Genomic DNA, 26,992 nt, shown 5'->3' on the forward strand with positions numbered 1-26,992 from the left:
GTTTTACAAATTTTGTAAGACAGGTGAATTCCCAATAAGAATGCGATCTTCAAAAAGTCAACCGAATACAAATTGATATTGATTGGAGATATTATGCAAGTTGAATTTCAACATAACCGAGTGGGGACAATAATAAAGTTAGATTTTTTTTTATATTTGGCGCTTAAAATATATATATGAACACCAGGGGGCAATAGTGCCCGTGGAAATTAGCATTAGTGTCATTTTGTTTAAAGAAATATTTTTTTAAACAGTGTGCGAAAATATAATGGGGCCAAATAAAGACAGATGAGAAATGCAACCGACTTATACAATGTATGAAATATTCGGTAGAAATGTCAAACAAGCTTCACAAAATGACGAAAGTGCGTTTCCTGCCACATGCTTGGTTTAAAGCTGTCAGCTGACTGACTCACCAGGACGACAAATCTACACGGGTAAAGCTAAACAATCTTATTGTTTTTCTGTCGACAAAAAGCACGGAGAATCGTATGCAAATTAAATGTAAAAGCAAGGAGATATTATTTAATCATTCTTTGTATTGTCTCTAAAAATGAGCTAAATTTCTAGCTAACGTAGAGATTCTTGAATGAACAATGAACTATCACAAATACATTAGTGATAGCATCACAACCCATCATCAATACCACTAGATTCACCGCTCTCATTTGATTGGAATACCGCTGTCCTTCTTTTAAATGTGTTTATTTTTATTTTTTAGTCGTGACTATGAAGAAAATCAAAGGCAAAGGAAGTAACACGACTGAGAAGGAGTTTGTGTTTGAGTTCAAGGCAGGGAAACACAACTGTGTTCTCAAAGTACCTTTGCAGTTTCCTGTTCAGGAGAACGTCAACGACCTTCATGGACGTCTGATGCAGCTACATAAAATACCTTGCTACGTAGAAAACGGTGAGATGGCTTCACTATGTAGAAATCAGTTGAACCGCAGAGGCAGAGTCTGATTGTTTTTATTAGCTCCTCTGGTGTCGTAGTACTGTACACTTTGTTTACTTTAGTGCGGGCACGATGGGTTCATGTCCCATTTGTTGATTGTTATGATCATATGCGGGTGGGATATTGCCTGACTTTCATGCAAAGACGGCTGGGATATAACTTCCTATGACACTGAGGCTGAACACAATTGAAAAAATAAAGCTACGTTGGATGTTGATATTGATAATTGCATTGAACAAATACATTAGTGTTATGTATTTGAATTACATTTCATGTATTGAGTGACAAGCTTACGATTCGTTAAATAAATAAATGCAAAACACACTTTAATATGATTGTATTGTTCTCAAAATGCTTCTTTGTTAGAATTGAAAGTATCACTGTCCGACTTCATTGAGAAGAAGACCATTTTGGAGTATGACAGAGAGGCAGAACAGGCCCTGCAAAGACTCACAATGGGACATGTAGACATAAATCAGCTCACCAATGCGTGGACCAGAGCCTATGCAGAGGTGAGGACACGGATCACTGTTAGACCTAAAACACCAGGGTATCATTTTACTTACTGATTGCCATTATCACTCTTTTTTTTTTTTTTTTTTTTTTTTTTTGCATGCTGACAAAATAATTTTTTACATGTGAAATTACAATTTGCGTTCAGCACAATCTTTAATATGGCTTTTTGTGACACTGTCTTGTCCTATTTTCATGATAACACAGTGGAGTGTTATGTCAAGTCGCAGATCATTAAAATAATTGGAGCAGATGTGATGATGTATGACCTATTTTTTTGTGAGTACTGATGAGGAGAGCCACTTTGTTGCATTTTGACTCTCCCTGGTTGATTACAATTTTGTTTGTCACCCATGATAGAACTGACACATTCATATTATTTTTGGAAAATGTTCTTGAGTATAAATAGTTTCTCCACCATGTTGGCCTGCCTTAACTTGTACTTTTAGGCTTCTTGCCTCCTGCACTTAAACATTTAAGACTAGCTTTTACGATAGTCATTCAAAAATAACCATGGAGGTCTTTCAGTGTTCATCATGATTCCTGAGCAAGTATAAATAGAGGAGTTGGGATTCTTTTCTATTCATGGATGTGCTGCAAAACCAGATACATTTTTATTTCAAAGAAGTGTACTAAAGCTACATCGTAAGTCTCTTATTTCCTTTTGCGTGTAACATTTCAGACCACACTAGAGCATGCACGACCTGAGGAGTCCAGCTGGGATGAAGAATTTGCAGATGTTTACCACGAGTTGATCCATTCGCCTGCCTCAGATACACTTCTCAACCTGGAGCACAATTACTTTGTCCGTATATCCGAGCTCATCAGCGAGAGAGACATGGAGCTCAAGAAGATACAAGAGAGGTTAGTGCTTCAGAGGCTGGAATCCCCACCCCCCTTTTTTTTTTCCAGATGCACCTTAGATCTATAAATGTAATTTGCTAGATTTGCTCTTGATTTGGCTGCAAATATTTGAAAAGCTAGAAACATAAAAACGTCATAAATTCTTTAACCACATGTAAACATCTTTAGACTATACAAAAAAATGAAAGTTTGATTTAATGTTTCCACATTATATAATTGCATCCGCACAATAGTGTTTTGTCATTTAACAAAAAGAGCCGTATTTTGGGCCCCACCATGCCCATGGGTGGAATTTTCTTTATTCATTTTTCTTCCGTGTGTCAGACAAGCTGCAGAAATGGATAAAGTGATGCATGAGTTGGGGAATACACTCAGTGACCATGATGTGAATGCAGTAGCTTCCCAGCACTTTGATGCACAGCAGGTAAAAAGAATATTCAGGAGAGTTATGATCATATAGTCATATAATATGAGGTGGTCCTCAGCTGTTGTCTTGTCTTTGAACAGGTGCTAGAGAACAAATGGGTCACTGAACTGAAGCAAGTGACTTGTATTCAAAAGCAAGAATATCAAGCGTGGGTCATTAAACTACACGAGGACCTGCAAAAATCCAACAACAGCAGCCAAATTAAGTATGCGTGTATTTGTGTACAATAGGAAGAATTTTGTAGGCATGATACACTGCACATTGTTTAGTTTTTTTTTTTACACAAAATTCCAGGCCTTACTGAAACTTCTTGATGCAATTAGCATTTTCTAAGTATAACTGCACAGTACTGTATATACTGTAGATCTGCAACCTATAGAACTCTTGAATTTGTATAAATGCTCTTATTGCTAAGTTATACGGTTACTGTCCAGTGAGGAGATTAAGGTGCAGTCCAGCCCGCTGTCAGAACCTTCAGATTCTGGAGACCGAATGTTTGAAGAGAAGCCTCAAATGGAAGAAAGCTTCACTATTCATCTAGGTAAGCATTTGACTTTGAGAAAACATCAAGCATATTTTAATTGTAATTTGTTCAATTACATTTGCTCAAGAGCACCTGAAAGAAAACTGGCATTGCTCAAACGATATGTTTGTTCATGTGTTTGTTTGTTTGTTGATTTTTATAGAACATAGCTGCTGAACTTATTTTGTATCCTTAACCTCTGTACTTGTTTTGACTAGGAGCACAATTGAAGACTATGCATAACCTGCGACTGGTGCGGGCAGACGTGTTGGACCTTTGTAAGCACCGACGTCATGGCAGCAGTGGAGCAAAGCTGCGTCGCCTGCAGACGGCCCTTTCGCTCTACTCATCATCACTGTGTGGTCTGGTACTCTTGGTTGACAACAGGGTCAACTCCTATAGTGGAATCAAGAGAGGTTAGAGTACAGTAAATATTACATATGTTTTGTATTTTCCCTTTTGTTATTGTTGGTGCATTATTTAATCAACCCTCTTCAGTTAAGTAATCTTCCAATTCAATAGCTCCATTTGCCGGGCTATAGTTAGCCAAAAATAATGGCCCTACTCATATGCTCTTCAATGTCACATTAAAAGGCTCCTCTCCTTGAAATTAAGACTGTTGGGGATGTGTTTATGGCAACCAGACATAATCTTGATAGAAGTTTCTACTAGCAACGATAGTAAAGTATCATTTAGGCATTATGTCATGACTCTTTATCGACCTAGATTTTGCAACGGTGGCTAAGGAGTGCACAGACTTCCACTTTCTCTGCCTGGAGGAGCAGCTTGAAGAGGTGCAGCAGGTGGTGCTCTATGCCAGAGCCCAGCGGAGCAGCAAGCAGAAAGATCAACCTGGTCAGACCTTTGATTGCAACTCTTTGCAACTGTTTTAACTATCTATAAAAACCTTTTACAGATTCTGTGTTTTCAACATCTTATTATTCAAAACTGTTGTCGCAGAGCTCCCCAGGAATGGAAGTGACGATAAAAGTAAAACTATAGAAAGAAATCCTTCAAATATATTACCAGGTAAAAGGTTGTTGATATTATTCCGCAATGTAAATTTCCGACCAAACCTTGGGCCTCAGTAATATCTCACTCACGCCCTTCTCTTTGCCAAGGTGAATTCTATGTCTCGCGGCACTCCAACCTGTCCGAGGTCCATGTCGTCTTCCACCTGTGTGTGGACGACAACGTGCGTTCAGGGAACATCACGGCCAGGGACCCGGCCATTATGGGTCTCAGGAACATTCTCAAGGTCTGCTGCACACATGACGCAACGACCATCACCGTCCCACTACTGCTGGTGCATGATATGTCAGAGGTAAATGGATTATAATCTGATGACATAACAGTCAAAAGTTCTGACAAGCACTACTGTACAATTTAAATATCATACAGCAAGTATTTTAATTTGATTAAAAACAAAGCTTTGTCTAGCTGTTGTGGTGTGAGGAAATGTGGTGGTGTCATGCCGCAACTTTCACGACTTCAATTTGGTTCAAGTGGTTCATTTGGTTTCCATAACTGACCCCTTTGAGCAACTTGAGTTCTAATTGATGGCTTCTGGTTCCACATCAAAGCAGTGCGGTCAATGCGGGCCTTTTCGTCTTTGTTGACTCCAATCGAAATGTGTTTGTCTGAATTACAGACAACAAATAGTATTCGACAGGTGTCTTGCCTTTTTTTTTTTTCTCAATGTTGAGGGCACTCGAGAAAAAATAACACAGGGGAATGTAGAAGAATGCTAAACCACTGTATACTTTGAAGAGTGTTTTCGAAAACCAGTTCACTGAGCTACATTTCAAATCAAAACCACATCAATGTTTGTGTTCTCCTTGCCGGTAATTGTTTCTCTTGCTCTCTGCCAACAGGAAATGACCATACCGTGGTGTTTGAAGAGAGCAGAGTTGGTCTTCAAGTGTGTGAAAGGTACAATTGTTAACAAATGTGATTGCATCTGTAACATAAAAAAAATATGTTTTAATTTTGCGGCGCTACACATGATCAGCATCGCAGATATTAGAGCAGAATGTAAGTGGGTTCATATGTGGGTGGTGCTCCTGCTCATTATTATTTTATTGGCAGGTTTCATGATGGAGATGGCCTCATGGGATGGAGGCATATCACGCACAGTGCAGTTCCTCGTGCCAAGGGTGAGATATGTGAATATTTATCTTATGCCACAGTTATGCAGCCTTGTTTTCGATGCCCATTGCGAAAGTATCAGGTAACATCATCAGAGTCCTCATGGCCACTGCCATCTTGCACAGGAAATTCATGCCAGTCACTATTTAGTCTTCTAAGACTATCTTGCATTTGCTATGTGGAAACAAATCGTAGTTGAGTAGTGTGAGCAATAATCGGACGACATTAAATGTCTCGTTGACACGAGTGAATGCACAAACTCCCTTTTAATTATTGGCTGCCAGAAAAGCGCTCTCTTAATTCAACCAAAACGTATACCGAAGGAGAACACCTGGCTTTGCAGCGCATAACCTTTGAGTGTTTAAAAAGCTCCCCATAAATAATAGCTTAGTGAGCCTTACTTTGTCTTGAGCTGTGTTTACACTATGTGATATATGCAAGCTTTGACACTCATTCGCATACATGCCTGACAAGCATTGAAATTTACACGCAGCTGTCATTACTGACGTACATTTACCATGAATTCCACATCCCATTGTTTTATCTTAACAGCTGAAGAATGTCACCACAAGGTTCAGATGCTTCCGTGCGATTTGGCTCGACATTCTCCAAAATTCATTTGGACCTGTCCGCCTTGCGACACATGACATTTTATTTTCGGCTTTGCAGAATGTTTATACCTACGGGGGGCTGTGTGGTTTGAGAGACAGCTGAGCCTATAGCATGGAGTCATGTTGACACCGTAAGACTATAAAACGAGAGGCATCAAAAGCTCCGACCGAATCGGCTTCCTGTCAGCTCCATGCTCGGGCAGGATTGGAAATAGCTCAACCGAAACAACATTGTGCCTTCAAAGAGACTAAATATACGCCGTGGTGTTGTATGTTGACGTGTACGATCAATACTTAACATTCTCATTTGACGGGTGCTGTCTAGTTTTGTTGGAGTCATAGCTAACATTCAACCTACTCATAACTCATCCCGACAAGGAAATACCTTCATCTTCAGTGCATCTCTCTTATCACCTTCTCGCACACGATGCAATTTTGTCATGGCTAATATTTCATCTTTTTAGCTCTACTGCCAAATACCTGTTCCTCATTTCTCATTGGTTGTTTATGCGTGTGTGTGTTTATGTTGACAGAGTATTTCAGAGGAAATGTTTTATCAGTTGAGCAACATGCTGCCTCAGATCTTCCGTGTCTCCTCCACGTTAACGCTCACGTCAAAGCCGTGATGGGTGAAGATGAATCATACTTTAAGGTGCAGTCATCTCTTTACTTCTTTTTAAAGTTGTTGCTGTGTTTTTATTATGACATTTGGTGGGGTGTGCGTTAAGCACTTATGGAAAAGTGAGGAACCTTAATCAATTTAATACGTTTGTTTATTTGTGTTGTCTTTAAAGCTGCATATCTTAGTGAAAGACGACTGGGTCCCGCAGCTCACAGAGCAGCTGCTGCAATTATCATTTCAAACCTCCAGGGTGCAGCGCCCCCGACAGATTTTTCTGACATCAGCAACAAACCCCGGGAGCTCATGTCATTTCCTCAGAGCAGCACTCTGTAGCGTATTCTGTTTGCTGGAGTCGCAGTTAGAATGCTGCATCGACTGATGTGAAGTGTTATAGTGGAATCTCGCCGCTAGGCAGTCTAAACTACTGCCTTGGAAGATGTCTTGAATACTAATACAGTGGAACAAAGAAAGACAAGTCAAAAGTGCGGCTGGTTTTAAAATAACATGTCACATAAAATGCAAATTACAATAATCATTTCCATAGTCTAAGCGTATCTGTCGCCAAATCTTTATTAACAGTTTTAGTTAACATTTTTCACCATCATACAATTTGGCCGTTGCACAAGACGTGATACTTTGTGAATAGTGGATAGCTTGCTAAAGGCAGCAGTCATGGAAATGTATAACTGTAAATAGGTGAATGTCTACACAGTGAAAGTAAAAAAAACACACAAATTGTGTCTTGGCTGCTTAGTACATACAATATGACTGAAGCAACAAGTTTTCACCAATAATAAATGAAGAAACAAATATATGCCGCTAAACTCTCTTGTCTTCATATGAAGAGACTCAAGTAGAAAAAGCTGTAATCGTCGTCTGCATCATCATATTGTTACAACACATTCTTTTGCTTTAACGTTGTCTGGCGATCAGCAGTAGAAATTATTTTGAAATGATAAAAAGTCCAAGTTGACAATAGATTTTAGGTTTCATTATGCAGCGAGCAACTTCTATTTTGCACTTATTTGATATTTAAGTGTATGCCCTCGTAATAAAGGTTTCCTGATTGATGTGATTCCAATGCTGCAACATAAAGAGAGGTAGCATGTGCTCACTCAGTAGCAGAGTTTTCTGACTTGTCAACTTTGTAGCGCTGGGGTGAGTTTAATGGTCTGGTTCTAAAAGTAAGCTGTCATGGCTGTTACACTATAAAACATGTTTATGTGGTATATTGTGGCTTTTCTCACCTTGCAATGGCCGCTCAAGTCTGCCAGCTGGCTTTATCACATCAGGCATAGCTCATGCTGTCATGGTTTGGTTCATTCACATCCTGGGGAAGGTTTTCTGTGGAGATGGGTAATGCCAACTCCTAAAAGACCATTTGCACTGGTGCAAAGATGAGCAGGATGCAGCTTTTTAATGCTGCATTGCAGTGAGCTGGAGTATCACTGCTTAAGTGTTTTTTGGGCCCGCCTCTCCGCTTTCATGACAGCAGATGGCACTGTTCTTGAAAGCAAATGTTTACAAAAAAAAGGAAAAGATCTACAGTACTGCTTTTGTTTGTCTTACACCACACATCTGCAATTCATCCAGATGACAGTCTTATGGTTTCTGTGTTCTGTTTGATTTTGTAAAACGTTCTTGTAAATGTACTTTTTAATTTAAAAAAAATACTTGAACAGCAAATTGTAAATTTCTCAGTTTCAGATTGTAGATGATTTACATTTTTGTCATCCAGCAGCGTGAAATCTGTTGAGTTGTCCAAGGGCAAGTATTTTGCATCTGTCGATTCAAGATGATTTGTAGTCACCGGAAGAGAATTCAACCAGAAGCTGCATCACATCTTTCATGATAAACACAGTCAGCAGGATGTGCAGAGGAAATGCCCTAACCTCATGTTATGAAAGTGTGCAGTTTATCACGCTTACCATGTTGAGAACCGATTAAATTGTATGTTTTGCACAGAGTTCAACATTCTTCGAATTTGTCTCGGTGGTATGAGGTGTTGGGTTTCCTTTAACGGTGTTCATTCAGTCTCTTCTATACAAGAGCTAGTCAATTTGTCCTCTCAGTGCTGATTCTCTGCTTGGAAAATGATGAGTGAAATCTTCCACCAACTGACACCTAATATGTAATTAAAGTAGCCTCAGAAGATTATGTTGACAAAGTATCAAAAATAACCATGACCCACCTCCCATAACCTCCTTTGAAACTAATTATTTTCCCTACGTAAACCCAGCATTATTGTGAGGTCATTTAAGTCCATGACTACATGAAGCTATGATCATCTTTTTAAAGTATTAACACTTAAAACATATTCTCTATATATTTTATTCTGTCTCTCTGTCTCTCTGTCTCTCTCTCTCTCTCTCTCTCTCTCACACTCTCTCACTCTCTCACTCTCTCACACTCTCACACTCTCACACTCTCACACTCTCACACTCTCTCACTCTCACTCTCAATTAAAAAGTCGTGCACGAAATATTTCTTTCAAGGTTCAAAGTAAAGATACATTCAAGTTCACTGTAATTCTGATTGTAAATACCTCAAGTTCTGCTTGCTTCTTCCCACGTCAGAGACGTTTCTATGTTATGTTATAAAAACAAAGGTCCTGTATTATATCATGTTGAGTTGCCTTTAATATAGCAAAAAAATGAATGAATAAATAATCTGTCGTGATTTTACAATTCGGTGATGTTGATTTATTTTGAAAGTAAAGAGCGGAAGTGGTACGTTTCTCCCTCTTCTGACTTTGAATGTACTTGTCAGTCACAGCTGGCGAGTTGGCTGGCCCCTAAAGTTAAGCAAGATCGGTGTGTGTGTATCGGGATCGAGCAACTCGCTGCATGGATTTCTCAGAGCCGAGCTGATGTGAACGTAACTAAAGGTGAGATTTACATTTTCAAACACCCTTCATTCTTTTTATCTTTGATTTGCAAGCGCTGTGATTTATTTGGGGCTTATTTGTCGTAAGTGACGCTCGTATAAACGAAGCGTTGCTAAGTTGGATGAAACTTATTCATTGCACGCGGCTGTTGGACGACGTCTGACCCTGATGAAGCCTGGCTTTTATTTACTCGTGCTACAGGGTACGCGACCGAGGATGAAACCATGAGATTTGATGAGCGTTTTTGTCGCGTAGTATAGAAGGGGAGGAAAGATGTGCATCGGTTAGCTTCGGTCCAGCGGCGTGGTGCTTTTTGGAAGCAACCCCCTCCCCCTCCAGCCTGCGTCAGTGCGCCTGGCTCTCATCCACGAACTATTTTGATCGCACAAGAGTATTACCGTGTCATTATCTTCACTGACTAAAAAGACGCTTCTGTCGTAGCAACCTCCTTGTTAGTTGTGCGTAAACGTTCTTGGCGCTGTGTTGTGAACACATGGAAAACACGAGTGCAGGAAAGGATGGAGTTTTGGTCACTGTCTGGAAAGTCGCTCCCCTCTTTGCTGATTGTGATGATGACTAGTTGTGCAACTAGATAGCAATGTTTTATTCATTGTTAGTTGTCGCGTAAACGTTTTTGACGCTCTGTCAAAGCCCTGTTGTTGTGACACATGAAAACACGAGTGTAGGGAGGGATGGAGTATCATGATGACTAGTTGTGCAACTAGATAGCAATGTTTTATTCTTAGGAGAAGTGATTGATCAACCACTGCGGTTGCAAAATTTCCAAGAAATTAAATGTAATTTAACAGGAATTACCAATGCTATACAACACCCAATTAAGATGTACTGTGATTTTTTTGTGGAGTTCCAAACATCTTTTCTTACAAGAGTCAACAAGTTTCCATCCTTCAAGGACAAACACAATCATCCTTTCTGTGACAGCCACCATTATAAAAGCTTAACTGAAAAGGTAATGAATGTTTGAACAATTTCTTACTAATAAAGGAGAAATTTGGCTCATAAGTACCACAGGTGACAAGAAATTCAGAAAAAAGAAGTTAACCACGATAATGAAATTTAAAAGGCTAACCAGTCACACTAATAACTTAAAAAAAAACGTTAACTGTTCTCCACCACTCTTAGATGCTCCCTGACCAAAAGGTACACGAGATATGTCAAATTGGATGATCATTTTGATTGAAGGTCCCTCCGAGGATTGAGGTTGTTTAGCAATTATACAAATATCAATCTACTGTAGATTAGAACCTATGGAGTTTGGACAAGGTATGTGCTCAAGTATTGTCTGTAAATCTTTGAGAATATTTTGTCAGTTTTTGTTTAACACATCAAGATGTGTACTATACAGAGCAGTTATTATTTTCGTGCAACAACTACAAAAATAGGCAACTATTATTATTATTTTTTAATTGTACTAACGCCCAAGTTAGAACATTGCAACTACGGATACATTTGCATGAATTCCTATCACTGTTTAGGTTGACCTCTCAATTGAAATCGCCATTCATAGACAAACCTTTTCCTTCAATTTCCTTTGGTACGTTTCGTTTGGAATCAACACTACCTTGAGAAGCAGAGTGGAGCAAAATGTTGTAACAAATGTCCCGACAAAAGAACTTTTATTGTTACCGTGATTGCTCTGCCATTAACAAAGACCTCGATCTGCCCACTCTGTTCCACTCTCCATGGACCTCTCAAGAGGGTTATTCACCCGAGCCGACAAAATAGACTTTTCTCTATTGTCCACTTTGGACCATACGCTGAACTCGTCCTTCTTGTATTACTGAATAGTAAATAGTACCTTTTGTTTGCTTTGATAGCTCCACAATCTCAAACTCAGCCTTGTAATAGAATAGCAGAACATGTACAAACTGTGCACCCAATTCCATAAAATTTTAACTTTTCTTAAATGGCCTATACAAGTGTATAAAATAGTTAATCGTAACAACTAACTCAAACAACTAACAACTTTTTGATGCATGGTTGCTAAATGCAATTTGGCTTTGAAGCTTTTTTTGGTAAACGTTATTTACCATCCTACAAATGTAAAAGAATTTACTTGCTTTAAAGCCTGCAAAATGCCTTATTGCACTGAGGAGCTATCAGAGTGTATACTATATTTGTCAGTTGTCTGGTGGTGTCACAAAAACCCGAAGAAAATGCAAAACACACCTGTAGAGTTAATAGTTGAGAACTGAAATGCTAAGGCTAAACCAGCTGACTGTCGTCTTATGGCTGTCTTTGAGTCAAATACAACCTCCCAGCCCAAACCAAGTGCGGTGAATATGGCACACCGTGGAGGAAACCAAGGTACTTAAGCGGACTAAGGGCTTAGCAGTTTTAATCACTTGTAGGCACTTAACTAAACTTTGTGGAGGAAGCTTTGTTGTTTTCCACATGATACTGGATTCTCGATAAAAAAAAAAATGCATGCAATTTTCAAAATCATGTGGAACTTTTTCTATGTTTGCTCCGACAGGACCGTTTCATTACGGATATATCCCTTTTTTTTGACTGATCGATGTTCTTAATCCTTGAGTAGTTGCTGATAAAAAGTAAATGATACCACAAGTACTTTTGATGCACAAAGTTCCAGTAGATGAATTTAAATCAAAATCTTTTTTTTTTTTTTTCCGATGAAAGTCTGCAATGGACAGTTAAAGCCCATAATAAAACACAAATCTCCATGAGTTTAAAATTTCCCTGAATTTAAGATTAATTTGTAATACATTAACAAAAATGCTAAATGAAATGGAAAAACTCTCAGATTTTTTCTATTTGTTTAAAATAAATTAAAGTGCAAAATAAAACAGGTCCAACTAACTATGACACTATCAAGTTGGAAAATAATCATCTAATATGTCTCACCTATACTATGGTCAAGTGTGGGAGTCGAGGTCATTGTGAGGTCTTTCTCGGTCAAAGTTTTGTTTGCTGCAGTTGCTCTGGCAGCAAGTGTAGCCATAAACAATCACAGGTATGTTATCTCTCCAAGACCCACCCCCCCCCCCCCCCCTCATGGTAACTATTCAAGACTTTTTGTGGGAATGCACTCCCCACCACCACAATGTCATGATAGGCAAGAAGCAATGCTACACAACACTTTCCTGCATTCTTGCAATGTTGTTGGCCCATAATAGACATAATAATGTCTTTCCACTTTCCAGCTTTCGATCTTTTGCTCTCTTCAACTGCACCTATTGTAAAGGAGAGATCATTTATTGCCCATCATAAGTTCAAACAGTAATTTCTTTCAGCTGAGATTTGAGGCTTTAGTGTGACTTAAGTGATATATTTCTTCTTTGGTATTTGGTGATTTCACCATTATATGACCTCAGGGGGAGCTCCACTGGGATGTACCACTGTTGGTTATTTCACTGGCAAATTGCTCAGATCCGCTTGCTTTCGTCTTACAATCTCTTTAACCTGGCAAATCAGTTTGCCCCGCTTTTGCTCTAGAAGCAAATATTTTGCTCTAGCTCCTAATTGCATAAATAGTGAGATCATTTGTTGCGACTGGAGGGGGAGTAGTAACCATTAATCAAAAGCAAAACAAAACCAGGAAGATTTCCTCTCATAAGTGCACATGAGGCCACTAAGCTCTCTCAGTGCAGGAAAGGGACGAATATGTAACATTTTCATTCCTTTGTAATCTTTCGTCGATGAGAAGCAAAAATGGTTTCTTCCTAGCTCCGTGCAAGCTGCAAGGCTAAAGTCCAAGCAGCCTCCTTGTAATAGTGCTCTTCAGCCAGCTGGACCAAAGAGAAAGACCTCTTACATGTTCCGCTAATGGGCCAAAGCGAAACGAAAAGATGTCAGCTACCCCGCCAAGAAGGAATGTCACCTTTGTGACATTGTTGCCCAGCTTTTTTATTGGTTGATATGTGGCCACTTTTTAAGGGTTAGCTAACAACGAATTGTACCTTTTGCTTTCCAATAGCAAAACAAATATTGCTATGCTACTTGTTACTTTTTAGAAAAGAATAATACAACTTGTCTTCTTTGTGGAAATGTGATTTACCTGAATAAATAAATAGCAGTCAGACGTCCTGCTGGGCTTGCAGCCAGGTTAAATTGATGCAAGAGAGCGAAGGTACATTTAGGTACATTTATCCACTTTGAATGTCTAGTTTGATTAAAGACGTGGAAAAAAGGCCTCGTCAAAGTTCAGCTAATCCAACACTCGAAATAAATTCTTTATATTTGAACTTCCTCTAGATTGTTTTTCTAACAAATCCCCTTTTGTTGTTGCCTCAAGTAATGTGCTTTTGCTTCACTCCTACCCTGCTCTCCTTCACTAATTCCATTCACCGACACCATTTAGTTCTGCCCACATTGTTCAAGTGTAGATGAGGCCGCATGGTATTGAAAGCAAAAACAGCCTCCAGTCCAGCTCTCTTCATGGGAAAGGTGTACAACAGATGGCAGATGAACCTATCGCTTTTTCTGTAATTCCCCATCAATGAGGAGCACTGCTGAAGGCAGTTTAGGTCAACATAAGGACGTATAGGCCCTGGAGCAAGGATAACACTGACTTGGCCCTCGACATGTTCCCATAGTGATAAGGACTCGCTCGGCCAGATGCTCGCACAGACACACGCTCCTGACCTTTTGCTACACAAGTTTGTAAGGCAGTGCATCAAAAAGAAAGATGCCTCAAACTTCCAGGAAAGTACACCAGCAAAGGGGACAATTGGAGGTTTCAAACGTTCTGTGCTCTTGTTTTAAAGACTGATGTTTTTTTTGGTGGGTATTACAAGGGTTCTCTTTCCTGTCGCGGATTGAAAGTATGAGGAGAGACCTTTGATATGTGAGCTGTCCTTTGCTTTGTGAAAAGATCAAGCTCATGATCTCAGTAAAGCGTGTAGGGAGGGCTTTGTCCTGTCCTTGGTACTGTCGTCCAATCACGGTGTTTACGTGTGGCAAGCTGAGGGGTGCGTAGTGCGTACACATTGGGCCGCAATCAAATTAGTGTTACCCTATTGTTGATAGCAAACAATGTGTTATTTGTGAAGCCGTGTTGGCAGCACGACGGCCCGTGCACGCCTGATTCAGGATGCGTAATTAAAATGGAAGGAATTTGTCTTGATTAGGTTTTTTTGTTTGCTGACAGGCACTTTTGGTTTAGTCGTGATGCTTGGTTTTTCCTGTTCTTCCAGAAAGCTTGGCTCCGGCGCTTTTCCTTTTATATCGAGTAACTATGTGGACTAACACGTTTTTATGTACCGCCTTGTGTAATTACAACAGGCTACTAAGTCAAAACATCAGGAAGACAAAAGGTGTGCACCAGAACAACCTGTGTCTAGCATTATTGGGATTAACAATGTCCTTTTTAATCATGTGACTTTTCTGCCGACCTGAGTCGAACGGTAACTTTTTAACACAATGCAGGGTAATAGCTACATGTCTGCTCTCTTTTTAAGTATCTGTGTCACGTATTTACTTAAAGGTCAATTTGTTGTTGAAGCACACAATGAGTGATTGATTCCTCCAATCCAGTCACGGGTGTTTAGTATAATGTGGCTGACATTAAAGCTTTAAAAAGTTTCCCTTTTTGCTCTATTTCTGGCACACAATATGGCCTTTTTTTTTTTTTTTTTAATCAAAACAGGGAACAGTGTCTCATAGCTTTTATGGGTACTGTTGGGTTTGGCAATTGCTGGCGAATGCATGTTTGTGGAAATGGGTGCCACAGAATTTAAACTTTTTTTTTTTTAAAGAGTGGAACGTGCATGTATGTTTTGACCAAAGCTTGTAATAAAAACGACCAAGTATGATAAATATAGAACCGCACCGCACAAGGGAAAACAAACTAAGTCTTCCTGGTTCTCGGTGACAAATGTGACTATGATGTCAACATGTATGGAGACAGTCTCAATGCAAAAACAGCTGAATAATGCAGAGACACCCATGTTCAAACTTGGCTAACCTGACATATAATGCGTGTCCTATTATGAAAGAATTACTCTATGAATGTTCTTAACGCCTTTTCCAACGTGTTGTGTTGAGCAGTGTTGCCGTGAGGCGTGGTGCAGTGATTTCTTCTAATCCTCCTCCACTGATGAGAATTTTTGTTTTTCTTTTCAACCAAGGACATTTATGTTGCATGCCCTTGTTATAAATATCACATTTATACTCGTGTTTGTCCTTGAGGACAAAATAGGTCAGAATCAAGCTTAATCTGTGATTTTCTGAATTCCTTTAATTCTGGGGAAACCAATCCCACTACTCAGCCACTACTCTTCACCCGCACGCCGTCTTCTTATTGATCGGCCTCTTGGCTCTAGAAATGGAGATTCCTGAAAGCCAGTCGTATTGTAACAACATTATTCCTACTCCACTGCCTCGCAGCGCTAACCAACCTCCCTTTCAGAGCTCCCTGTGCCCCACATTTTTCTTCCTCTGTATTGTAGTTTGAGATTCACATACATACATACATACATACATATGCACGCACGCGTCCACTCAAAGAGGCTTAGTACTTGCAAAGCTGGTGAACCAGAAAACAGGTTTAAGTTGTCCACAGCCAAGTGGTCATTCAAGAGTATGACCTTAGAGCTGAGGAGATAGCGATGAAGCAGTAGGCAGTTTGGCATGACACTTAGTCAGTGAGCCCACAACAGAACTTTTCGAGCGTACAAGCTTGTAAAAAGATTAGCTCGGGGGTATGGCCTTTGTGTGGGGTTGTTATAGTATCATTCGATTCTGTCATGGGCTCTTTTTACAAAAACAGGTGTGACTCAAGTGTCTCATTTTCACTTTTGCCGTAAGCGCAGTTTGTATTTGCACACATCCAATCTCAGGGTTCTGGGGCGGGCAACAATATGTTTTGCTGCAAATGAAAACAGGAAAAAGTACGCTTTGGGATTTTTGCAGTTCCCAATTTACAGGTTTATAAGAGAGGGGGGAGGAAGAGTGACTAAGAAGAGGAAGGGAGGAAAGGGAGGTGATTCAGTAGAGGAGGGAACAGTCCATGTCAACAGATGCAGTATAAAAGTAGAGAAGCTGAAAACCTTAGCCAGAATTGCTCTCTTTCATTCTTTATGGGGATGATTATCCATTACTTGCTGATTATTCACTGTCTTCCTTGGGGACCAGCGAGCGGTGAGTATCATTTTTCACAGTATTTCATTACATTATGTATTACAATCTGGTACCATAAATTCTTCTGTAAATCAGACGTGGATGCTCATTTTTCAACTGATATATATGCACACACATATAGAACATAAAACCTGTGACTATGTAAAACTCCCCTCATATTAATAAAGTTAAAAATATATTTTACCAGAAAAGTACAACTACCAGCTATTCACATTGTAGACTAAATTCAATTAGCTAGAATATGTACTCTTGTGAAAAAAAAAAAGATAACCAAACTAACTGCTCTTTTGAAAACACGTAAATGCACCTGATATTGGTTGAATGAAAACCCATTAACTGTTGCATCGGCTCTCGATAGTTCTCGCCATTCACAATACAAATTCTGCAGTGCCGTGCTCTGGAGAACATGTGTGACATGGTCACAAGGGCTTGACCACTTGACCACTCTACGTATCACTTGCGCTACCACAGTCACTTGTTTGCCATTGAAAACGTAATTCATGGAATCTTCTTTATTCATCCAACGACGGAAAATATATTTTTACAGCGAACATATTCACAGTTTCACGCAAATCAAAAAACAATTACATAACAAAAATATTATATTTTTTTCCACAAAAGAGATGATGACATCATTTCTGGTTCCCGGAGAGAACAGATGGGCAGCATTTGAGGAGAAATATCTCACCAAATACAAATATAGCTTCATGTGGTTTACACGTTAGTCTTTTTTTTTTTGCCTGTCCTCTTTTGCCTTCGGAGATTGACGAAGTGTTTCTTACCTGATTGTCAAGTCTTACTGGTTATTAAGTCATGTACAGTGAAACTTATGAACTTAATTTGTTCCATGATCGGGTTTGTATATTGCTGGTTACAGCAGATTGATCACTCTAAACGGATGAAGTCGACTGAGATCTGGTAGGATTGACATATGGAGAATGAAACTGGGCAATGATCGTCAAAATGATGTAGTTGCCTTCCATCCTGGTGATGAATAGGGTGCATAAAAAATAGGAAGGTAACAGATGTTGCTGTTCACCTTTGGTGTTACGTTTGCAGGTATTTTTTTGCTCACATGGTGACTGGTTGAACTGTGCGAAAGACAGGCTCTGAAATTACTTCTCGTAGGTGTTTTGACACTTCTAAAAGACAAGCAAAGCATCAGTGGGAGTCAGAATTCTCTTGGCAAATGGTTTAGTGTGTTTGCTACATTACATTGCTGCAGCTGACTCATCTCTTCGCCGCCTGTTGTTCTGTTTCCTGCTGTCTCAAAGCTATTGGTGAGGAGCTTTGACAGTCCATCAAAAATCACACCCTTTTGTTGCTGATTTTGACAATCTCTTGGAAAATGTTGAGATTTACCACGAAAAGACAGTGACTGGAGCTACTGTTCTTTCCAGTCTGCGGCTTGTTTTACAAGAATGCATCACAACATGGTTTGGGTGGTAATTTGATCATTTGATAACTTTCTCCTTTTTAGATCCAGAATGCAGAGAAGACGATGAATTCTCCAAGTGATCGACGACACTTACGCGTCTTTGCTGTGGCCCGTCCTCTGCGGCCCCATCTGCCTCCCCAAAGTTAAACCCCCACCCAGCCATACCTCGACAAATAGCCATCTCAGAGGGGAGAAGAGGCGAGCCAGCCCTCGTAAATATGCCTGGATGGAGGTCTCAGTGGCGTCTGCTCCTGCTGAACTCCCTTACCTGTGGCCTCGAGATTTGTGTGGCAGCAGGGATCACATATGTGCCACCCTTGCTGCTCGAGGCTGGTGTGGAGGAGCGATACATGACTATGGTTTTAGGTAAGTGGTTACTCTCTTTAAGTGTTACCATTAAGTACCAAAGCAGTTCTGGTGCTAATGGCCAAACTAGTACCAGTTCCTCACATTTTACCGACAGCAAAGGGAGAACTAAAACCTCATTCACGGGAATCTAACAAAACAACACTTAAGAAAAAAAAACCGATGACAATCGAAAAGTATGACTGAGAAAATATGCAAGTTTTAGTATGGAGGAGCTTTCCAGGCACTGTTTCCATTTCATATTGGCCCTCAAACGGCAAAATATTCGACCTATGTACTACTTTTAGGCATATACTAAAGACTTGATTTCAAGACTATCCTTCTGCGCGGACTATGAAAACACTTATAATCGTCCACCGCTCAGTGGAATAGCGGCTATTAGAAGAGAGCATGACATTGAATGCATTCTTACATTTTACACTTTGGAATGAACAAGGTTTCAAGTCCAAATTGTACAAATCCCTGAGGTTTGTCACGACATACATTATCAAGGAACATTGAGGAGGCTGACCCTTGAGCAAAGTGGCCGTTTAAAGCATGTCTTTGTTGGGTAAGCGGCGGACAGGTTACTCCATAAGTGGCCTTCAGGGGAAATGAAGGTCTAATGAACCCTTACAGATTTGAATTGAATATGTAACAACCAATGAACATTTATTTCATCATGCATAAAGCCTCTTGGGAACCGTTGTGTTTGCGTATGTTGGTGACTGATGAAAGGAAATAGGGCACTTTAACTGCTCTTAAATCAGCCATGTAAAGGCAAATCATTTTGGTTGAAATGGGCCTAAGTAGAGATGTCCACGTGCATTTTAAGGCTGGCTGAGCCATTATAAGCGATGTATCTACAATGATTATAATGATAATAGAACATTCTAACTTCTATTCATTTTCCTGCTCAAAAAATACCTAAACAGGGCTAGTTTGTGAAAATGAACCCTCTTCACTTTTATCCCTTTAAAGCATCTAATTTTAAACTGTCTTGTGCACGACAGGTTATAGCTGAAGTTAGACAAAAAAAATCATGTTTTTGGATAGCACAAGTATTTTACATCTTCAATAGTCTACATGGCTTGGGTTTCTCTAATAGCTGAAAATCATTTCATTGGGATGTCCTTTGCAACGAGGCTGTGCTGCTGCAAGGCATTCAGCCTTATTCGACAATCCTATTATTATAATGGAGGGTCTGAGTGTTATTTGAATGAAAATGGATATTGTGTCTCTGGAGGCTAAAAGCCACTTTCCCCCAAGCTAGTGTAAGGTTCTCAAATGGCTTTCTTTATCTAATAGCCGTTTGTTGGTTGCTCACTCCTCTGGGTAATATTTCTTTTGGTAATTTACTGTCTCAGGAATGGACTTACTCCTTTATAGAAAATACTACTACTAGTACGCAAGGTCACATTTAGGTAAAGATAACATTCAGTGTAGTATTGTGGTTTGGGCTGGATGTAAATCTGATTTGTGTGTCTAAAAATGGAAACAGTGTGATCCTGAAAGCACGCTGCAGTTTATTTGTGCCTGTGTGCGTTCGTATGTGTGAGTGAGTGAGTGAGTGAGTGAGTGAGTGAGTGAGTGAGTGAGTGAGTGAGTGAGTGAGTGAGTGAGTGAGTGAGTGAGTGAGTGAGTGAGTGAGTGAGTGAGTGAGTGAGTGAGTGAGTGAGTGAGTGAGTGAGTGAGTGAACGTTTGTTTTGAGCAAATAGCCGTGTGAACAGCTGTAGCTGGTCAGACATGTTGTGATTGGCCTGCACAGCTGCAGGACGGAGGCGTCGACTGGCTACAGTTAACTTGTCTCCTTTACTACCGATCTGCCACTCTCTGTGGTCGACATACTATTATAAACTAGTTTATACTCTCAGTATTTTATCAAACATCATTTCCCGATGAATTGCTTTTGAGCTGACCTCTAAGGGAGATGCACTGTAATAATATGAATATTTTTCTAAAAATCTCAAGAAAGGACACATTAAAAGCATTTTTTTTTTCTTTGTCTTGTATTTTCATTTCATTCAGAGCCCCCCTGAAGTTCTACTGCCCCTGTACGTTCATGATAAGATATGTTATGTTTTAACGAAGGCAACTTGGTAGCGCACTGGTTCGCACATCTCCCTCACAGTTAGGAGGGTGCGGGTTCGATTCCATCTCTTGAGTGGAGCTTACATGTGTCCGTGTGGGTTTTCTCAAGATTTACTCGCGGCCGACTGAGCACAAATTATCCCTAGGTGTGAGTGCGAATGCATTTGTTGCTATAACTGCACTATAATCAAGGTATTGAATAGATGAATGAAACATATTTTAAAAAGATTTCACGCCCCGAAATATTTAGCACCACAGATCGTTCTCGCGCAAAGGCGTATTTTGATGGAGACATGCTGAAACAAACAAACAAATGGTGCCGTAAAGTACCTGGTGTTGGCACGCCTATCTCCTAAAACTTGTTTGACGATGTCAAGGCTGGACTGGTCACATTCTTTTCTGCTGCCCCAGTCGAGCCAGCGTCTGAGGGTGGGTCGCAGCCCAACATACTAGTTCTTCCTTGTTGTATATTAAATCCATCAATTACATTTTACCACAGTATATCTCTACAGGGAAAAACTACAGGGTACTTTTTTTTTTTTTGTCAAGTCCAAGCAGTTTTTCATATTGCATGGGCATCTAGCTGTAGACACTGCGTGTGGTGTGCTGTGCTCCAATTAGTCCTATGCAGTCATGTGTGGAATATTAGCTGACGAAGGCGTGCCTTCAGGCAGGGGCCCCATCTGTAGGAAGCGTCACCAACAGTCAGTCAGTAATGATGGCAATTTTTTCCTTGGTAAACTAGCAGCAATCAGAGAGACCTAAAATGACCAGTTCAAAAATACTCGACATGCATAAACTGCTCTAATACAGAGAACAAATGATGAGTAGACTTTGTCCCCTTAACAAGTTGCAAAGCTGAACAATGCATTTTAACCAATAATCCTTATGTTTTCAATTTTGCCTTGTGCTGGGTTGCCAACCATTGACTTTGCACTATATCCTTTCTGCGCTTTATTCACAGGCATTGGTCCGGTCCTCGGGCTTCTGTTCATCCCTCTAATTGGCTCAGCCAGTGACAACTGCAAGAGCAGTTACGGAAGGAGGAAACCTTTTATCTTGCTGCTATCTCTGGGAGTCCTTCTGGCCCTTTTTATCATTCCCCATGCCGACATCCTGGCTGCGCACCTTGCCTGGAGTGGACGCACTTTCCAGGTGGGTAACTCCTAATTTGATCAATCCACTCACTTCCTATATATCTTGTCCTTTATACGGGTCACAGGATAGCTGGAGCCCATCCCAATTGACAGGCGCCATAGGCGGGCCTGGGCTTGTTCTTGACGAGTCGCCAGCCAATTACACAACCTAATGAATGAGTCATTTGTTAAAACAATCACTCACTCTATGCTTTTGGTTTTGCCACAGGTACACATGAAATAATAAATGTAGGGAATACACAGTAGATATAGGGGCTTTTGCTTTTGTTGTTGTTTTAAAGTTTAAAGTTTAAAATTTAAACCATACCAACTGGCAGTGCTGTTAACACATTTACAAGACATTCACTTTACAGGGACTTTTTGTTTGTTTGCGTTCTTCTCTGAACAAAACACTTGGTATGCAGACAAGTGACAGAAATAGTAAATACTGAACACAAAACGTAATCAAATATTCTCTTGCTGATGTTTTCTAATGATGTGAATATTTACCAGGCTACAGTGCAGCAGTAAATAGCAGTGATGACTTAAAAGACATCCTGGGGAAATTATGTCTAAAAGATGTGCTCTATTTCAACCTGGTAAATTTGTGGTCTCAGCTATTTATGAGCCACCCACTAGTTAATGTTGTTTGGGGTCAGACCTGCTTTGCTCATTTTTCACTGAGTAGATTGAGGTCTGATTGGTTTCTCACCCCAAGGGACCTGCGGTGACTTTGAAGCTGTAATGAGACCATTAAAAGGCTATTTTAGTCTGGTAGTAAATCTTCCGCTTTATTTTACTAAACATGATCAAATCAATGATGAAGAGAAATGTAAATCGTTATTGGAGTCTCATGAGTAAAGTAAATAGTTATTTCAGTGCATGTATTTTATCGATTTTTTTTTTTTTTTTTTTTTTTTTACCTTTACAAGTGCTTGGAGTAGTTGTAGCTTATATGCTGTCAGCCGCTAAAAATGGATGGCAGCCACAAATTGTCCCCGGGCTGTAGTTTAGACATCCCTGGTAAAGCTTGGTAATAAAATGTATTTTTCCCTTTCCAACAAAGGCCAATGCTTGTTCTGAAAGCAAAGGCCCTAGAGCACAAAGTACCATCCCAAAATAAACTTGGACTAGTTTATTAGGTCCGCATCAATTATGCTCACGCTCGACCAAGCAATCTGCAGAATGAGGGGAAACAATTAAATGAATTTTGTGTGAAATACTTCATCAGGTCATTAAAAGATCCGTCCAACACGATTTCTTTGCTTCTCTGCTTAAGGTGGGTTTCCTTATCCTTGGAGTTGGCCTTCTTGACTTTTGTGGACAAGTTTGCTTCACGCCATTGGAGGCGCTTTTATCAGACCTGTATCGAGATGGGGAGGACTGTAACCAAGCCTTTGCCATGTTCTCCTTCATGGTTAGCTTGGGAGGCTGTGTGGGATACTTGCTTCCTGCACTCGACTGGAGCCACAGCATGCTCTCTGTTTACCTCGGAGGCCAGGACCAGTGCCTCTTCTTTCTCCTCATCCTTATCTTCATTCCCAGCATCCTCATCACAATGAAGTTTTCCGAAGATCCCTCCAGCGCCATCAGCGGCTCGCTTGGGGCTGCATCTTTGCTGGAACCGGGACCCAGCGCAATGGAAGCTGGCCAGTGCGGTGTGCCTCGCTCATGCTGCTACCTGCTTAAGTGCAAGTTGAAGCTGCTAAAGTCTGGACCTCTGCTATGCTTGCTGAGGACATGCTGGTCTATGACCCCTGCCATTTATAGGAGCTACTGCCATGTCCCAAGGGTGATGTGGCAGCTATGCGTGGCTCAGCTCTGCAGCTGGATGGCTGTTATGTCCTTCATGCTCTTCTTCACAGTCTTTGTAGGCGAAGGCCTATATGGTGGAGTTCCTAGTGCGGTACCAGGAAGTGTGCCCAGACAACGATATGATGAAGGTCAGAAACAATCTGTTTTCTGTCTTTTCTGATTGTGCAATCATGCTTTAATGTGAAACCATTGTTACAGTTTTGATATCTAGCTACAAATGGTTTGGTCAGGCTCAAGTGTCAACATATTGATTTTTCTAAGTCTACTGCCCAGCCTTTTGGATTTAATGTCTTTGTTTTTTTAAAGATCAGATTCTTGCTATTTGGTCTTTTGGCGGGATGCCGGGTTAATACTTGTATGGTCAGCCAAGCGGGTCAGACTTTGAGGCACTAATGCTTCCCAATGATTTAATAATGTAAGGTTAAGGTGAGGGTTTAAGAAGCTTTTTAATATCCCCCCCTTTCCATTCTCCCTTTCTGTGTATTTAAAGGGTTGACGGGTTCGTAGAGGAACAAAGTGCCATTAAAGACACTTATAACCTCAATATTTTAACAGCCTTAGCTGGCATTTGGTTTTCACTTTTTGACACTTTTGAATGTAGCATGTAATATCTGGCTTTCTCATTATCCCATTTAATGAGAGCTGGAAGACTTATATCGCCTCTGGTAACTCAACTTATGTTCTTATTTTAGGTATCCGTATGGGAAGTCTGGGTTTGTTCCTGCAGTGTGCTACCTCAACCTTCTTCTCAATGATCATGAGTCGTATGGTTCGCCGTTTTGGGTCACGCTGGGTTTACCTGAGCAGCATGGTGAGCTTTACCGTGTCTGCTTTGGTCATCTGCCTGTCTAAAAGCGTGGTCCTCGTCACAACCATGGCTGCCCTCACTGGCTATGCGTACGCAGCGCTGCAGACATTGCCCTACACACTCACATGCCACTACCATAAGGAGAAAAAGGTAAGCACCCATTGTCATGCAGTTATTTTTTTAGTGAGTAATGTAGCTATCTCGGTTTAAACATGTCTCGTACCATTTCAGGTGTATATGCCAAAAAGGAAAACCAAAAACCCTCGCAAAAAAGGTTTTACAGCTAATAGAGACTATTTGAGTCCAGCGGAAGAGGAGAGCGTACTAAATAACACGGCTGGCCCCTCCTTTGGAAACGCCTTCCTCAGCCAGGACATTTACTACTCTGCTCCTCTCAACCCAAACGGCTCAGCTCACAGCTCCACCGGGTCCGACCCGGAGGAGCTGGAGTCGGGATATGAAGACCGCGGCGTGGGCTTGGACTTTGCCATTTTAGACAGCACCTTCCTTCTCTCTCAGGTTATTCCCACCCTCCTCATGGGTACCATTGTTCAATTTGCACAGTCAGTCACCACCTACATTGCCTGCTCTGTAATCTTAGGCATTGTCGCCATCTGTTTGGCCAATCATATTGTCTTTGACCAAAAGGACCTCAAAGGCTGTGACTTCGATGGAAAACCTCTGAGAAAGATTGTGGAGTAATGCATTTTTTTCCCCCTTTTTTCCAATCAATGCACTATTGTGTAGTATCCCAGGAGGCCTTGCTCTATGTTTGTGGATTTGCGCCTTCATAAAAGTGTGCTGGTATGAGTAAAAAGAGTGAATATGTCATCAGGGATTTGCCGCTAGCTTAAATAGCCACAACGTTTGACAAATTGAAGTTGTATATTATACCACCAAATGTATATTTTATTCAGTTTTTGGATACATACAGGGTATGAAAATAACAGTCTATCTGGTACAATAACACAGGGTGACGCCAAGTGTGAAAATGGTTGCCTTCTTTTTCTCTCACCAACCACACGCCAGGTGTTAATTTCACAAAGCTATGTGATCAAGGGAATTATGAGATCACTTGCGAAAATCTCCTCATTGGCCGTTGATCATTTTTGACTAATCAAACTCTTCTCACTTTTAAACATGATGACTATTTGGGAGATTTATAGATCTATTCTTGCTACATATATATTCTTGACATTTCTGCTGTCTCGCCATTGGATATGCTGTACTGTATCTCTATATTGACCTTTGTAGCTCTGGATGAGAGTCAACATACAGTAACCTTTTCTCAGAAACTTGGTGCCAAGGAGGAACACTACGCTAACAAATACATTCACATATCCTGCACTGTCATGTGCATTTAAACAAGACATCCTCCCATATAGTGTCAGTTTAAATACTAGTCAAGAGTATAGTAGATATAGAAGATTAAATCATATCCATCATCACTCGTGATTCAAGTGGCATTTTATTAGAACTGTACTATAAATGCCCCTGAAAGTGCAAAAGCGCACTGTTTTATCTCAGGTTAGCTCTTTGTCGTTGTGCCCTCTTCTGTTCAATGTCACCGATTATTCCCTACTGCACCTTCATGTTTCAACATTATTATGCCCCATGACAATCAGCCTGGGCGTATCATATGTAGTAGCGCTGTAAATGAAATTCACATATTTCTCCCATTCCTAAAAGACCATATTTATGAAGTGGAGTCAACCATTTGGGTATTGGAGTGGACGTTAGCACTGTGGAAGGCATGTGTGGTTGTGTGTGCGTTGTCATGCACAATAGTCCATTTGGTGTAATCACCAGGCTGGGTTAACATTGGCGCAAACTGGACCTGTGTATGTTCCTCCTAAGCAGGTACTGGAGATAGATGTTTGAAAATGTTTTTTTCAAACATGAATAGTTTTGTCCCCGAATGAAAACAAAATCTATCTAGCAGTAGCACAATGGTCAAAAAAAGTGCCTGTATTTTTCTGCCTATTGCATTTATGTATTTATTTATAATGCCTTTCTTGAAAGATTAGGGCAATTTCTGTGAAAAATTAAATTATTTGTGCAGTAATGTGGAAACCATCCTATGAGTCCTAACTTATTTTAACATGAAAACGTCACCCATTTGATGTTTTCTTTCACTCTTATTTGCCATTCTGTTAGAGCTCTACTATTTTGTCAGCACTTATTTTACTGCCACTAGATGGCTCTTGTTTCATTTTTGAAGCAAATATCTTTTTCCTATTCTTAACTTTAATGGCTTGGAGATGTTCTCAGGCCTCTTATTTCACCCATCTGCCTTGTTGGATTTTTAAAGCCAGTGAAAAGTGCCAATGTCAGATTCTAGAAATGTGTTTTTGTAACCATGTACCACATGATAAAACTGATTGTTGTCATTGATGCATGCAGCCATGACAGAGTACTTTATTTTGCAGCTGACAGATTACTCTGTAATACATGTGTGATCTCGCCAAACAGCTTTTTATAAACAATAAAACATAACATGGCTGAGAGGTTTTAATTATTTGTGTTCTTATCAAGTACAGATGTGTGACAGTATATGTGTCACCATTTGGGTGGAAAGTGCATTGGAGAACCACTGAGGTCCGACCCTATCCGCTCTAGAATTTTTTTTTCAAACATTCTGGACTGTCATGTCAAGTGTAACATTGGAGTCCTATACAAATTCCTA

General features: G+C 40.3%; 2 protein-coding genes across 3 annotated transcripts; both read left to right on the top strand.

The window, feature by feature from the left end:
* Positions 1-257: 257 nt before the first annotated feature.
* Positions 258-9,350, top strand: lg7h12orf4 (linkage group 7 C12orf4 homolog). 2 transcript variants are annotated; one of them, XM_061283248.1, is made up of 15 exons: positions 259-437; positions 722-910; positions 1,322-1,467; positions 2,151-2,332; positions 2,657-2,756; positions 2,840-2,964; positions 3,194-3,300; positions 3,501-3,698; positions 4,009-4,137; positions 4,243-4,311; positions 4,404-4,606; positions 5,157-5,214; positions 5,371-5,438; positions 6,575-6,693; positions 6,836-9,350. In XM_061283248.1, the coding sequence occupies exons 2-14, from the start codon at positions 730-732 to the stop codon at positions 6,665-6,667; spliced, it is 1,659 nt and encodes a 552-aa protein (XP_061139232.1). In that variant the 5' UTR covers positions 259-437; positions 722-729; the 3' UTR covers positions 6,668-6,693; positions 6,836-9,350. The 2 variants fall into 2 exon arrangements, with proteins under 2 accessions (XP_061139233.1, XP_061139232.1); XM_061283249.1 differs by having other exon boundaries at positions 258-437; positions 6,575-9,350.
* An 8,973-nt stretch (positions 9,351-18,323) lies between these two features.
* On the top strand, positions 18,324-26,811 carry slc45a3 (solute carrier family 45 member 3). The gene is made up of 5 exons (XM_061283247.1): positions 18,324-18,476; positions 21,512-21,702; positions 22,963-23,626; positions 24,191-24,456; positions 24,538-26,811. Exons 1-5 carry the CDS (start codon positions 18,329-18,331, stop codon positions 25,006-25,008), a joined length of 1,740 nt encoding a protein of 579 aa, XP_061139231.1. The 5' UTR covers positions 18,324-18,328; the 3' UTR covers positions 25,009-26,811.
* The last annotated feature ends 181 nt before the right edge of the window (positions 26,812-26,992 follow it).

Source organism: Syngnathus typhle, linkage group LG7 (assembly GCF_033458585.1).
Source record: "Syngnathus typhle isolate RoL2023-S1 ecotype Sweden linkage group LG7, RoL_Styp_1.0, whole genome shotgun sequence".
Lineage (NCBI taxonomy): Eukaryota > Metazoa > Chordata > Actinopteri > Syngnathiformes > Syngnathidae > Syngnathus > Syngnathus typhle.

What these genes read in the sequence shown, in the direction of transcription:
- lg7h12orf4 (XM_061283249.1), top strand. Translation starts at nt 730, where the DNA reads ATGAAGAAAATCAAAGGCAAAGGAAGTAACACGACTGAGAAGGAGTTT. An exon ending in ACCTTGCTACGTAGAAAACG is followed by an intron (nt 911 to 1,321) that starts GTGAGATGGCTT and finishes CTTCTTTGTTAG; the next exon opens with AATTGAAAGTATCACTGTCC. An exon ending in AAGCTTCACTATTCATCTAG is followed by an intron (nt 3,301 to 3,500) that starts GTAAGCATTTGA and finishes TGTTTTGACTAG; the next exon opens with GAGCACAATTGAAGACTATG.
- slc45a3 (XM_061283247.1), top strand. Translation starts at nt 18,329, where the DNA reads ATGCCTGGATGGAGGTCTCAGTGGCGTCTGCTCCTGCTGAACTCCCTT. An exon ending in ATACATGACTATGGTTTTAG is followed by an intron (nt 18,477 to 21,511) that starts GTAAGTGGTTAC and finishes CTTTATTCACAG; the next exon opens with GCATTGGTCCGGTCCTCGGG. An exon ending in GGAGTGGACGCACTTTCCAG is followed by an intron (nt 21,703 to 22,962) that starts GTGGGTAACTCC and finishes TCTCTGCTTAAG; the next exon opens with GTGGGTTTCCTTATCCTTGG.